The following is a 13,813-nucleotide window of genomic DNA, read 5'->3' as shown; positions in this document are numbered from 1 at the left end:
CTGGTTCTTTTTCATCCGCCCCACCCCAGTCCTTTCATCCTGCCTTTCTAGGGTTCTCCATCCAGATCTTGAAGCCAAAACTGTCCTCTCCTTAGCTTAAATTCCCAAATTTCCTATTAAATGTGATACCTCACAGAGCTGTTGCTAAAATTAAATAACATCTCTGAAGTGACAGACACATGGCTTACCCTTCATCTGGCTCCATCCCCATCTTGTTCTAGCAGATACGGTGGCTCCCTGGTCACCTGTCTGTCTGTGCATCCACCACCCCCACCACACACACACACACATTTCTCCATATTCCTCTTTAGTGTAACTAAGATAAGTGAAAATTTTCCAAAGGACATTTACAAATTGTGATTACAATTTATGAAGTTCAACTTTCTGATCTTACCTGGTAATATTGTTTACTAAGCACCCAGATCTCGTTCCCTTTCCTACCTCATCTGCAGGTGCTCTGCCCCAAAGGTCTTCTCTCCCCACTGCCTGCCAGGAGGGAGAAGGAGGTGGTGGCACAGGGATAGTCAGACAAAAGAGGGGATGTGGCCAGGGAGGGAGTCAGCTGGAGTGAACAGTGCAACTCTCACACTTCTCCAAGTGCCCATCTGTGATGTAGAAATCTGAACTGTACATCTTCCCACTGCAGTGACGTTGAAAGCTCTTTACCCACATCAAGTCACTGAGCTGCACCTAGAAGGGATTGTAAGTTTAGTCAGACCCCTTCATTATACAATTAAGGAACCTGGACCCCACCTGGTTAAGGGATTTAGCCCTGCTATTCAACTAATTAATGAAAGAGCCAGAACCAGAACCCAAAACTTCTGACAACTAGAGCAGTGCTCTTACAGAACCTTCTTCCCTCATAGACTGGGAATATAAAGTACACCCTCATTCCACCTGGGCCCTTGGCATACTTTCCATAAGGGCACGTTGAAACATACACTACTGCCCCCAACAAGACAGCCTCTTCTAATCCACAATTCTATCCTATATGAAGCAGCCAACTCTGGGACAAATATACCAAGAACCTCAGGAAGCAAGTTAGGCAAATTTTCCTACAACTTTAATGAAAAAGTAGAAACTAGTGAAAATACAAAGTACCTATTGTGTAATGACTCAGAGTCCTAGGAGGGGAAATGCTTAACTGTTCACTGGGTCTGTTGTTGTTGCTGTTGTTGTTGTTTTAATCTCTAAAGCTTATAAGGTCGAAGCAACTGCGAGGAATGTGAGTTTGTGTTTGATCAGCTTCATTCAGATGAACATGGATCTAGACTGTTTGCAGGACTGGCTAGTCTCCTTGCAGTCATCACCTGTTCTTTTGGGGAAGCCATAAGGATAGAGAAGATGAAATGGAAGAGTCAACATAGTGGCTATATATTCTAAAAGACAGAGTAAGATTACCTTGGAAATTTTTTAACTGAGGTAATATTTGTAAACCAGGAAAGACACTGCTGGGGTGTATTCATTGATTCACAGGGCTTTCAAGCCTGCAGGGGCCTTAGAACACTGCCTGCTCTTTGGAAGGATACAGAAAAAGACACCAAGTGATGTATCCAAGTTTATACCGCAGGCTAGAGACACAGCAAAGACCCAAGCCTGCTGTGTAAATTCAATGTTTATATTTGCATCTTGACCAAACAAGAAAAGAAGGATCAGAAAATTAATTTGCAAACATCTAGAACACTTCTTAAGCATTTATAGTTTTAACAATCCTTTCAACATACCTTACCTTATTTAATGCTTATTATAATCCTGTGAGGAAAGACCGTTGTCCTCTATTTTGCAGCTGGGTTAACTAAGGCTCCAGAAGGTAAGAAACTTGTCCAAGATCACACATCTATCAGTGGCCACAGAGCTGGGACTTAAGCTTGTATCCTGTGAGCTCAGGTTCATCTAAGAAGTTGTATGATAATTCCATCTGGCTTTATAAATATCTCCCAGGCCCATATGTCTGTGCCTACTTACTTTTTTTAATTTGGTACAACAGATCTTTTTTTTTTGTAATTGTTATAGAACTATAGTTGATTTACAATGTTGTGTTATTTTCAGGTGTACAGCAGTGTGCCTACTTATTCCCAGACAAATTCTTGGCAGACTTTTGCATAGCTCTATCAGCAGTTTAGATGTTGTAAAATTCTTTGTGTCATTAAATCAGGAAAATGGATATAAGTTGATACACAAATGCTTGGCTGACAGCTGATTCTAGGATGTTACTGTACACCATGTTTTATAAAGTGTATTCTAAGACAGGGCTTCTTCAATTGTATGTAGTGAAGGACTAGTTTCTGAATTCCATCTGTTCTGGGCCAATAGTTTTGATATACGATAAAAAATGTATTACTAGAACAATAATCACAGAATGTTGGAGCAATGTCAAACTCCCGTAAAACTTTGTAACTGCTTATTCTCGACTTTCTGATCTTGCTGCAGGTCAGTAACAGTTTACAGACCAGCATAGGTGTGGCCACCACATTTTGAAAGATGCTGTTCTAAGCAACACCGTTTCTGAGAGAAATTCCCTGAATAAAGAGTTGCTTAATCATATAAGTTTGGGAGACCCCATAAGCTAGAAAGTATCAGTGCACATTAGCGTATTAAAGGCTCTGAAAAGTCCTTCATTAAAGAAGCTTGCTTAATCTTTAACTAACTCAGCATTTTCCAAACTGCCTGACCTAAAACTCATTGTTCATGGAATGCCTTTCAACATCCTGCAGAATTCATATTTCTTGAAATACCCTTGACTCTGTCCTGCTAACTATGGGCAAAGCATAGGCCCCAGGCATGCCTGAGATGAAAGCTTGTCCTTTGCCCATGTCCTCATGCACTGCCTTTTTAACAAAAGTTCTTTATGATCTTTTATTCTCATGGTGCGCAAAATCATTCTCTGCCTTTTACCATCTTCCACCCCTGCTTCTGTCTCCCACATAGTACTGACTGTAGGTGACCTCACTGCCAGAGAAGATCAAAGTCACCTGAGACAGCCCCACTACACTTTGCTACTTCGTCTTGCAAACATATCTGCTTGCCCACCTTCACAGAGGCGACTCATGACAGATCTTCCTCCTCTTCAGTACTACGTTTCATATGCAATAGGAATCTTCTTCCCTTTAATCCAATTCTATGGTAACTACTTCTCTATTTTAATGAAAACTGTACACCCACACAAAAAATTTAACTTTCCCATAAAACACATGCAATGCTGTTCCCTAAGCAGCAGTTCCTGTTGTCAGACTTTGCTCTGTCTCTCTTACTGTCTCTCTCTCTCTTACTGTCTGTCTGTCTGTCTCTCTCTCTCTCTCCCCCCACTGCACACTTGTGTGGACCAGTTGCTGGTTTCCTACCTCATAGTGGGTAATCTCTATCCTGAAATGAATTCCATGGGAATGCCAAAGTACTGCTCTCATTTATATTCTCTTAACAGGCCTCACAACTATAATTCTCTAGGAGCTTCTAGAAGCATATTTTATTTCTGTACGTTGCTTCTTCTGGGCTCCTTGTTGAGGTTACCCACTGACCCTCAACAAGCTTTAGCCCACTCTCTATTTTACAGATATCTCTGCTTTCTTATTCAGCTGCTCCAACTTCTGCACCAAGTTCTTTCCAGATATAACCACACGCATTTAGTCACAGACACCCCATCCAGTACCCATACGGGTATTGAGCTCCCCTTACAGCCAGAAACTATGCCAGCCTGCATTGGAGAAACAGGATGAGTCAGCCAGGCTCCTTGCTCCAGGAGAATCCCACTTCCCAGGTTCTGACGTTGTGACATTTGCAGTACTTGAGAGCTCAGGGCAGGAACTTCCAAACTGCATTTCCCCCAACATTAGTATTGTATGAGACATTTACAGACAGTCTCTACCAAACAGGGTTCTGGAATTAAATAAATTTGGGAAACATAATTATATGTGCTAAACACATATTATGCTTTTTGAGCAAGAGGCTATATAGTAGCTTTTTCTGAGTGTACTTGGCCTGCAAACCATCTTTTCGAATAACTCCTGTTTGAGACAATATCATGCCTCTGACTCTGTTTGGGAAAGGGTGGTTCTGCAGTAGCTTCAGCTCACTCAGTCCTATCAAATGCCAAGGATCACACTGAAATCATTCAGATACCCTAGTTAGGTAGAAAATAGGTATCTCTTTGTGATATCCTTTAGTTCTGCCTTTTGAATGATAAATAAGTTGAGCCTGCACCCAGTGCTCAGTTATCTGTTTTCCACATGCATGTGTTCTGTGCAGTTTACCATCTAGAGCCCTAATGACTTCTCAGTCTATATTCCTAAACCAGATCTCTCCCCTGAGCTCCAGGCCCCATATATCCTGCCACCTGCTGCACAACCACGTATTGGAGATCTTTAACAGAATGTCCAACATGCATTTCAAATGGATTTGTCCCTCATAGAAGTGATTACTGCTCTCATAAAACTCATTTCTCCATCCGCATTCCCTAATGGCCGCATTACTAGCATCCAATCAGAAGCCCGGGAGATGTTCTGAACTCCATCCTCCCAGCTAGGTTGTTGTTACTAATTCCTCTTGACTCTACCTTCTAAGAAGCTCTTAAATTTGCTTCCTGTTTTCTATCTTCAGCTGCCATTGTCTATCTTGGGGTCCTCATTACACTGATTTTCTAATTGACTTCTGTCTTAGGTCAGGTTTTCTGAGAAACAGACTCTGAGACTTGCATGCAGGAAAGTTATCGAAGCGGGCTATGGAGATGAACCCCTGTCGGGGGTAGTGGAGGAAGTAAGACCAGATAGATGGAGAAGTTGAAATTTGATGTAGTTGCAAAATGAGCCTCAACCAATCCTACAGGGTTCTCTGGAACTGGATAACCCTTCAGAGTTGTCCCTACTTGTTGCAAGTGTTTGGGGTGGGGGAGCCTTAAACCAATACATTGTCTTCAACCTCCACCCTCCATACTCCCATCCCCTACTCCCCCCATCCCCCACTGGATGTAGCTAGCCCTGCGACCCCACCCCAAGGTGGCATAACCTTTGGCTAAGGTCTCAGCTGAGAGCCGCTAGCCTTTCCTAGCAGGTGCAAGAATGAGTACCTTATTCCCGGAAGGCACCAGAGTAGCATACCACAGCATACTTGTCCTGAATCTTGCTGTTTTCCAATTTATACCCCATTACACGACCAGAGGGGTTTTTCTAAACTCAAATTTAATCACACAACACCCTTACTCAAACCCTTACCTATGAGATAATTCACATCTGATCTCTGTCTACCTGTGAAGCCTTGTGCCGCACAGCTCGCCTCCTTGCATGCACTCTTGCCCCACCACCAATCTTCTAATACTTGTCAGTCCTTCACGAATGCTGTTCTCCCTGCTGGGAATGAGTTTTCCCCACTTTTCTCACTAGCAAACTCCTATTCATCCTCAGGGCCTAGCCGAAGTACTCCTCTTGTGTGATGCCGTCCTTAATATCCTGGAGCAGAGATAACACCCTGTTATATACTCTTTCCATACTCTTGCAGTTATTTGCATACATACCCACTAGACTGACCTCCTTAAGAGAAAGGCTTGTGTTATATTCATTTTGAATGTAAGTGAATGAATGAACCAGCCATGTGCATCAGTATTACGTAAAGCTGTGTCTACATGGGCTGACTAACTAATTGGACTTGACTTCAGTCTAGTCAGCTTTTCTTTTCAGGGACTCAATCTAGTTGCCCAGTGAAGGCTGTGGGGTCCTGGCGGGGGAGGGAGGGACTCTATTTGGGGACTCTCACCTAGTCCAGTATATATAGCTCAAGGCTCTGAGGAAGCTGGGCATTTAATGAAATCTTTCCCAGTATGTTGCTGCTTTCCATCATGGTGGGCAAAGGGCATAGCCAGTGATCTGTGGAATGTGTGATAAAAGGCACAAGAAGACCTGACTAGCCTAAACATCTTTTTATGACTGAGGTCTTCCTCATGTCCATTCTGAAATTCTTATTCTTGTATTTCCTGATATATTGGACCTGTGGCCCCTGGAGTGAGGCAAGGGCACTCTGGGACCTGGGCAAGCTGATGCATCTGTAGAAGAGAATTTCTATGTCTATTTATGTTATTTTTTCCCCTTTAAAATTTTCCATATTTTGTATATGCTTTATAATGTCTGTAATACAGCAGTATAGTAACACATGCTTATCATTTATAAGAAAATAATATAAGGGAATATAATACTCAAAACATTTTTTACTAAATAGCACACGATTAAAAAAACTCGGAGACTCCTAGATTGGACTCCGAAGACTGGAGGCTTCCTCAATCTTTACCCATTTGCTTTTCAGCTGCTCTGATTGCGGAGCTAATTTGTGCTAACAGGCCCCTGAGGCCTCAGGGAAATCCACAATGTGGCGCCGCTGGGAATGAACGGTAGGGACAGGCTGAAGAGCAGGGCTACCTGGGAAGAGCACAGAGGCTGCATCTAGCAGGGGCTGGTGAACCATCTAGGAAGGAATTGAGAACCTGGAATACAAAAAGACAGGAGGGGGAGCAGGAGACAGCAGTAGGCAGGGCAGCCAGCTGGAGGAGAAATGGAAGAGCGACAGTCCCTACCTCCACCAGGAGGGTGCCCGCCCTGTCTGCCCTTCACTGTGATTGGCGCGCACGTCAGAGTGTAGCCAGAACCATGGCTTCTCCAGAACCCCTGGACAGGAGAGCTGAGGGTCAAGAAGCTGATTGGAGTTAGGGCATAGGAGCCTTGTCTTAAAGTTGAATTAGCACAACCAGAGCACTGTTTTTACTTGAGTCGCATGGTTATTTGGGGATGGCTGCAGAGATTCATTGATGGTGGAGGTCGGGGGGGGGGGGGGGGGGGGGGAAGGGGAGGGCTACAACCACTTCTAGGTGATAAGACTTCGCGTTTGTAAAGCACTTTCGTTAACATTAATTCTGTTTCATATATCCTTACCACAACCCAGCAAGGTAGATGTTCTTATACCCACCTTACAGATGGTGATATAAAAATTTGAACAATAAGTTCATTTGTCTAAAACCCAACATTCTGCAGGTGAGGAATCGAGGCCCAGGTTTCAGTTCATTGATGTACCACCAACAAAATGCAGATACTCGTCAAAGCCAGGACCCATGCCCAGGACTCACAGAATTCCACAACCTCCTCCTCATTCTCAATGATTTGGTCACACTTCCCTCCCAGCCCATGATGGTGCTAAAATGAGAGGTCAGCAGACAGAAAGTGGGCCTGAGGAATGCCTAACAGATTTCATGGCCTGTTCCTTTCTACTCTCGATTCTCCCAGGTGGTCTGTTCTAACACCCTCTGTGTTTCTTTGCAGCATGCAAAAGGAAAGAGCAAGAACACGGGAAGGATAGAGGCAACACACCCAAAAAGCCCAGGTTGGTCTTCACAGATGTCCAGCGTCGAACTCTACACGCAATATTCAAGGAAAATAAGCGTCCGTCCAAAGAACTGCAAATCACCATTTCCCAGCAGCTGGGGTTAGAGCTGAGCACCGTCAGCAACTTCTTCATGAACGCGAGGAGGAGGAGTCTGGACAAGTGGCAGGACGAGGGCAGCTCCAATTCAGGCAACTCATCTTCTTCATCAAGCACTTGTACCAAAGCATGAAGGAATAACCACGAACTGAAACCTCGGTGGAAAAGCTTTAAATGAAAAAAAAAAATTTTTAAAGACCAGGACCTCAAGATAGCAGGTTTATACTTAGAAATATTTGAAGAAAAAAAAAGTGTTATTTATAGTCCAAAGAAACCAAAGACTTAGCTCACCTGCATCCTGACTTTGTTCGGAGACACACACTTCAGCCGGGTGACGACTTGGCAAGAAAAATTACGAGCGGGAAGGCACCACTGGATCTTACAGCTTCAGTCCATGATCATCCTCGCTGTGCTTGGCTGTTTTGTGGTTTGGGGCATAGTGATTTCGAGCCATTGAGTGGACATCTTTAAGATCAGACTTTCTCATCCACTCCACCGCGCCACGAAGGTGTATGGTGTCTCAGTACTGTGTGTGGGTGTGGGTGTGAATATACACACATACACACACACACACCACCACCACCACCACCACCACCACCATCACCACCACCACCACTACCACCACCACCAGTGGTTAGGAACTTAGGCAGGGCTGGTCTTCAGGAAGGATTGTGCTGTAGGAGTACAACCAACATAGCGTGGGGTTGTCTGAGTTCATTGGATTAGGATTGTAATTTTGGTCGTCTAGCCTAGCGTTTGAACCTGCCAGGCCCACAACCTAAGTGCAGATTCAAACCCAGCAAAGAAATTTGAGTGACACCTAAACCAGTGCATTCTCTTTGTTTGTTAAGGAATGTTCAGATATTTTTTAAGAAAATGAAACAAGAGTCCATCCATTAAAAAAGAAAATCACCTAGGTACCAAAGAACACACTTAATATTATAGTGCAGGTATTTTATTGCAATGATTTTAATAACCAAAGCTATTTTTACACAAGATACTATGTAAAGTTATACGTATGAACTGATCTAGCTGTAATACACACACCACATAGAATCATGACTCATTTATGACTCTTGAAACATTTGAAATATTAGTTTTCAGAACTGGCAAGAAAGAATGTAGCTTCAGGGAAGCAATGAATATCATCACAGAGAGGTCAGTGCAGTGTACATGTACATCCGGATGGCATACTCTCTTTTGGAATCCATAAATGTCACTTAAGTAGACATATAGACATGATTTCATAATCTGCTCATAGCTGAGAAAACCTGGGGATTCTTTGGAATTAGGACCCATTTGTAAGCTTAGAAAATTAAGTTTAACAGGACAGGTAACCAAATTAGAAAATTTGTTCAAAGTAATGCTTTTTAGTAACAGGCTACTGAATAAAGGACCCCATACTTAGGTTAATTTGACTTAAATTTGCTTTATGCATTTGACACCAAATACCTATTTAAAATACTTTACAAACACACAAAATAAGCAGACCAACATTATTATTAAAATAAATTATGTAGTTTATATCCTGAAAATATAATCAAACTAATTTTATTGCCAACCCCAGACATTTTGTGACTTGGACACCAATAAAAATAGCAGGTGCAACCAAGAAATGGTGGAACTGCATAGAAAAAGTGAGAGTTCTAGTGGAAGACAAGACCTTGGGTTCCATAGGTATTAAGCTATTTATTTCACTAAGCATAACCTCCAAAGCATACTACATTCTTTCTTGCTACAGCATTAAGCTGAAAATTTTATAACATAGATTCCACTCTCTAACAGGGACAGATAAAAACTAGACCTGAACTTCCAAATACAAAATTTTAAATTTCTATTTTTCAAAATCACTTAACCAGGGCTATAGAAATCAAGGCAAAAAAAAAAAAAAAAAAGATAATGTAGTTGTTCTGGTAGTACCCAAGTGAATCACTTGATTCCTAGAAAAATTCTCTCTGGATTCAGTTGAACTGTAACTCATGTAAGTGGATGCCATTTGTACTAGCAGGTGAAGAACTGGGTACCCTGAATCACCACACCTAACTAGAAATATAAAATTAAATATTATCTCAACAATAAGCTGTTTATTGAGATTCATTAAAATGCTAAAGAAAAAATTAAACCATTTTGACACAAAACCTAACTCCTTAGGATCAGATCTCAGCCTCTTGTCCAGGTCTAGAAGAGTCAGACACCTAGAGCATTGAGGCTAAACCCACAAGCCATCTGTGTCTCCTTCATGTCTGCTGTGGAATGAGAAAAGGAAACCAAGACATACTTCTCCTTTGACAAAACAGTGCATTTGCCATGACACATTTTGTCTTAGTATTTTTTTAATCTCACCCCAAATTCCATCTTTAAATTTTCCCTTCTAAATATGGCACAATTATAGTTCAGCTATTAAAAGAGATCATTTAAATGGCTACCCTTAGAGATTTGCTAAAAATATAATCTTGTCAATGACATAAAGGAAAAAGAAAAAACTGATGTGATTTTTCTCTCTCTCCAGGAAAGGAAGGGGCCAAGGTACAGATATATAATGTATTTATCATTTAGGAGGGAGGAAAGCCTTATTTATTTAAAACATGAGAATTTTAAATTCAGGATTCAAGCTGTGTCTACACACAATCTAACCAAATTCAATACCCCAGGGAAAACGAAAGTTGAATTCAGACAACCATGTCTTTTGCTTTGTTTTTCCTATATAACTCCCTCAGATTAATCTAACTGCAATTTACATTTTCAGCCAATTATTTTGGTACTGTGTAGACACAATCTCAAAGAATATTGCTACATTTTTAATATTCCCACCATAATGGTTTTTCGGGTTTCTTTGTTTTGTTTTGTTTTGGCTGCGTCTTCCAACATTTGGGATCCTAGTTACCCAACCAGGGATCGAACTCATACCCCCTGCAGTGGAAGCGCAGAGTCCTAACCACTGGACCACCAGGGAAGTCCCCATAATGTTTGGGTCTTTTTTTTAAATAACCAATGATCCTATTTGCTAACACCAAAGATAATTTTCATACCAGCATTGAATTTGCACCCATTTTGCAATTTCAGGGCCTAGAGATATATTTTCTCATAAAACAGATGCACAAATAAGAGCCTGGAAAGCAGTGTGTTTGTTTTTTTTTTTACTTGATTGTTTAAGCATACCCACAACCTTTTCTTTTTAGAGATCCTAATGGACAAAACTCAGCTTCTCACAAGCAATACACTGTTAGATCATGTATGACTGATTCTCTGTTGCTTCTGCCTTGGCACGTAGAAGATGCTTCCATTCTTAGTCTAGCATTAATTTATGGCTCAGGTTTCTTCACCTACCACCTCAAGGGAACAGATCCCGTACCATTTGTTCACCCATCATTTCTCAATCCTTTAGCAAAATTCACCTAAGAAAATCTCATTTTCTTTGTATGCTTGTTTATTCCAAAACTGCACGTCAAATAACATGTTTTGGGTTTGGGGGGTTTTTTGTTTCTTTGTTTTTTGGTAGAATAGAAGTTAGACTGTCTTTGCCCATAAATCATTCAGGTCCTCTCACGATCGGAAGCTTCCCTGAAAGGGAGCCAAGAAAGAGTGGGAGGTGTGACATCTGGACACCCCAAAAGCCCACACATCAATAAATGTTCAGGTAAAAGAATTCTGCATGTCAGGCACTGAGTATTCCAGTTCCTGGATGCAGCTGGAAGAGACCCCCCCAAAACCAAAGAAAATGTGTGGGGAAATTTAGAAGTTCTAACTGAACATGTCACTCACTCTGCCCCTCAAACGCATAATTTTCCAAGAAAAAAAAGTAAACACTCTAAGCTACTTTTGGATTCATGCCACTTCCATTGCTACCGCAGGTGAACAAGCGGTCTTTGCAGGTTAAATGCAAACTTTGCTATACCAAAGAGTCCTAGGACATTTTCACATGAGCTATAAAGGCATTTTCCCTAAGAAAGGTGTCCTCCCTCCTTTGTACATAAAGGATGAGAACTATGCATTTAGCAAACAAAGAGAAAGCACGTCTCCCTTTCCTATCTAGTTGTTTAGGGTGCATTCAAACACCAGAGGCCATTTTGAGACGCGAGGCCTTCTGGATTTTTCTTGTGGTGTGGTTAGCTTTACAGTGCATTTGGTAACTATTTCCTAAATAGTAAGGACAAAGAAGCAGAAGGTAAGAAATAGCTACTTCCACGTGTTAAAAAAAAAAAAAAAAAAAAAAAGTGTAAAGATCTACTATTTATAGTGTGAACCAAAGATGCTACCTCACTCGATTTCCATTGGTGATTTTAATCACATTGATGATACCAAAGAATACCAAAGATATTTTCATGCACGGCCTTGGTCTGCAGAGGGAACGCCCCCCCCCCCCTTTTCCCTCCCCCACCTCCTCTCCCTGCCTCACTCTTCACTCAGTGTGTAAACGTGTCTTCATTCTTGATAATAATGATACGATAATGAGAACAACAACATTAGAAAATACTACTCTTATGACTGCTAGTTCTACTTGTAAATCTCTAAGCAAACATGTTGCAAACTTTGTAAACTCCTAGGATGAGTGCCTTGCTTGAACCAAAGTGTTAAACCGCTGTTGACCTCTCTCACCTTATACTCTTTGAATACCTCAGCCTCTTAGAAAGGCCACTAATGAAAAAAAAAAAAAGGAATAATTATTCACCGTGGTGCTTTTTCCGTGCAACCATGCAATGAAACTTTCTTTGATACCAAAGGATGACTTTTTTTTCCCCCCAATTTCTTGCTGATAAACCAAAGCTCCTCCTCCTCGTTCCCTCTCAAACTTCCCCCCACTTCACTGAGTCCCTTCACCAGGCAGGCCGTGCATCACTTTTACCAATTCCTCCAAATACCTCATAGTAATAAAGTTTTAGGGTTATGTTGTATAGAGAGTCTATGTGATAAGGCAGAACTTACTAGTTTGATAATTGTTAAGGTTACTTTTAAAAAAAACTTTATAATTCTTATTTATTTTGTAGTTTGTACGTTTGGGATGTTCCTCACCCCTACCCCCACTTCGGTTTTGGGGTTTATTTTCTCAGAAGAACTGCTCTGTTGCTCAAGGAAGACTTAATTTCTGGAAATGTTCCCCAGGTGGGTTAAGGGTTATGTAAAAATGCAAGAATGGAATAAGAAAGGATTTTTGTTTTGATGGTTACGTATGAAGTTTTTGTGTTTTAGTAGTAGATTTGTTTCCACAGGGTAAAAAAGTATATATAATCTCTTTTTTGTGAAACTGGTTCCTATTTTTCTCTATAATGTGCTGTGATTTTTTTTTAATTTAAATTACATTTTATATGAGCTTATTTAATCACTGCATTAATTTATGACTGTGTCGTTTTTTAAATGTATATAGTAGAATGGAAATGGCCAAAGCTTTATGTTACAATCTTTTTGTTCTCAGTGCTAAGATAAGCTGAAGGCAAGAGCTTCTCTTAACTGCAGGGTGTATCTTCAGCTTTTCTTAGCAGGCACTTCAATGTGTGTTGTGAACACTGCCAGGCTACCCCCTCAAAAAATCTGTACATGCCAAAAATGAGTGTTTCAAGATAGTCTTTTTTGTCACTTAGAGAGAAAAAAAGGCATTACTCATATTCTTCCTTTAATTTATTTTTTTTTTTTAAGAAAAGATTACTTTACAGGTTAGACCTGAAATTCCAAAGAATTTAAGACTTGTTTATTGTTTCAAAGAACCGGCATTTGTGAGATACTTTGCTACTTTTTTTTTTTTTTAACCGTTTACTTTTTTTTTTTTTTAACCGTTCGCCCGGATATGAGAAGTAAAAAGTATAAAAACTCAAAGAGACAAGCTAACTTGAATTTGGAAATCCTCTTAAGTTTTACCAAGTTTCTGAACGGCTTCAAGGCAGGGGACAGGACATGAAGACACAGCTCCTTTCGCAGAGCTAAGAGAGTATCAGGGTTCCATGACCTTAGAAAGTCAAGGCTGGGGGGCAGCTGACACAGCCTCTGCCTGTCTAGCCAACCCATGGAAGAAGCAAAACAGGATTGCTGAGCCCCAATTAGCAATCAAATGTAAGAAAAATGTTTCAACACTACATATTCCTCTCCACTTTTTTGGCTTTTTGGGAATCTACTACCCACAATTACCCCCTTCCCATCCTAAACCACCCCCTTCCAACCAAAATTAGGAGAATTCTCAAATGTCAGAGTCCCAGGGTGAATGAACTTCAGACCTATTTGAGTTTGTCTCTTCCCACTCTTCATCCTCCCACTAGTTTTCTTGTCCACACTGAAGATGGTCCCTGCCCCAGGCCCCCTTAATCAAGGCTGTTCAGATACTTGGCCCTGCTTCAGATCAGCACACACACAGAATTCTCAGCTGACCAGGGCA

The 13,813-nt window shown here is 41.1% G+C and overlaps 1 protein-coding gene across 1 annotated transcript in view; it reads left to right on the top strand.

Moving 5' to 3' along the window:
- Nucleotides 1–13,039, top strand: part of ONECUT1 (one cut homeobox 1) — a 36,585-nt gene extending 23,546 nt beyond the window's left edge. Inside the window, exon 2 of the mRNA XM_057725293.1 lies at nt 7,293–13,039. Within this exon, the coding sequence (XP_057581276.1) occupies nt 7,293–7,585 (293 nt within the window). The 3' untranslated portion in view covers nt 7,586–13,039. The remainder of the gene's footprint in view (nt 1–7,292) is intronic.
- The last annotated feature ends 774 nt before the right edge of the window (nt 13,040–13,813 follow it).

This window comes from Hippopotamus amphibius, chromosome 2 (genome assembly GCF_030028045.1).
Source record: "Hippopotamus amphibius kiboko isolate mHipAmp2 chromosome 2, mHipAmp2.hap2, whole genome shotgun sequence".
In the NCBI taxonomy this organism is placed as follows: domain Eukaryota; kingdom Metazoa; phylum Chordata; class Mammalia; order Artiodactyla; family Hippopotamidae; genus Hippopotamus; species Hippopotamus amphibius.
This window is presented reverse-complemented; position numbering and strand designations above follow the sequence as displayed.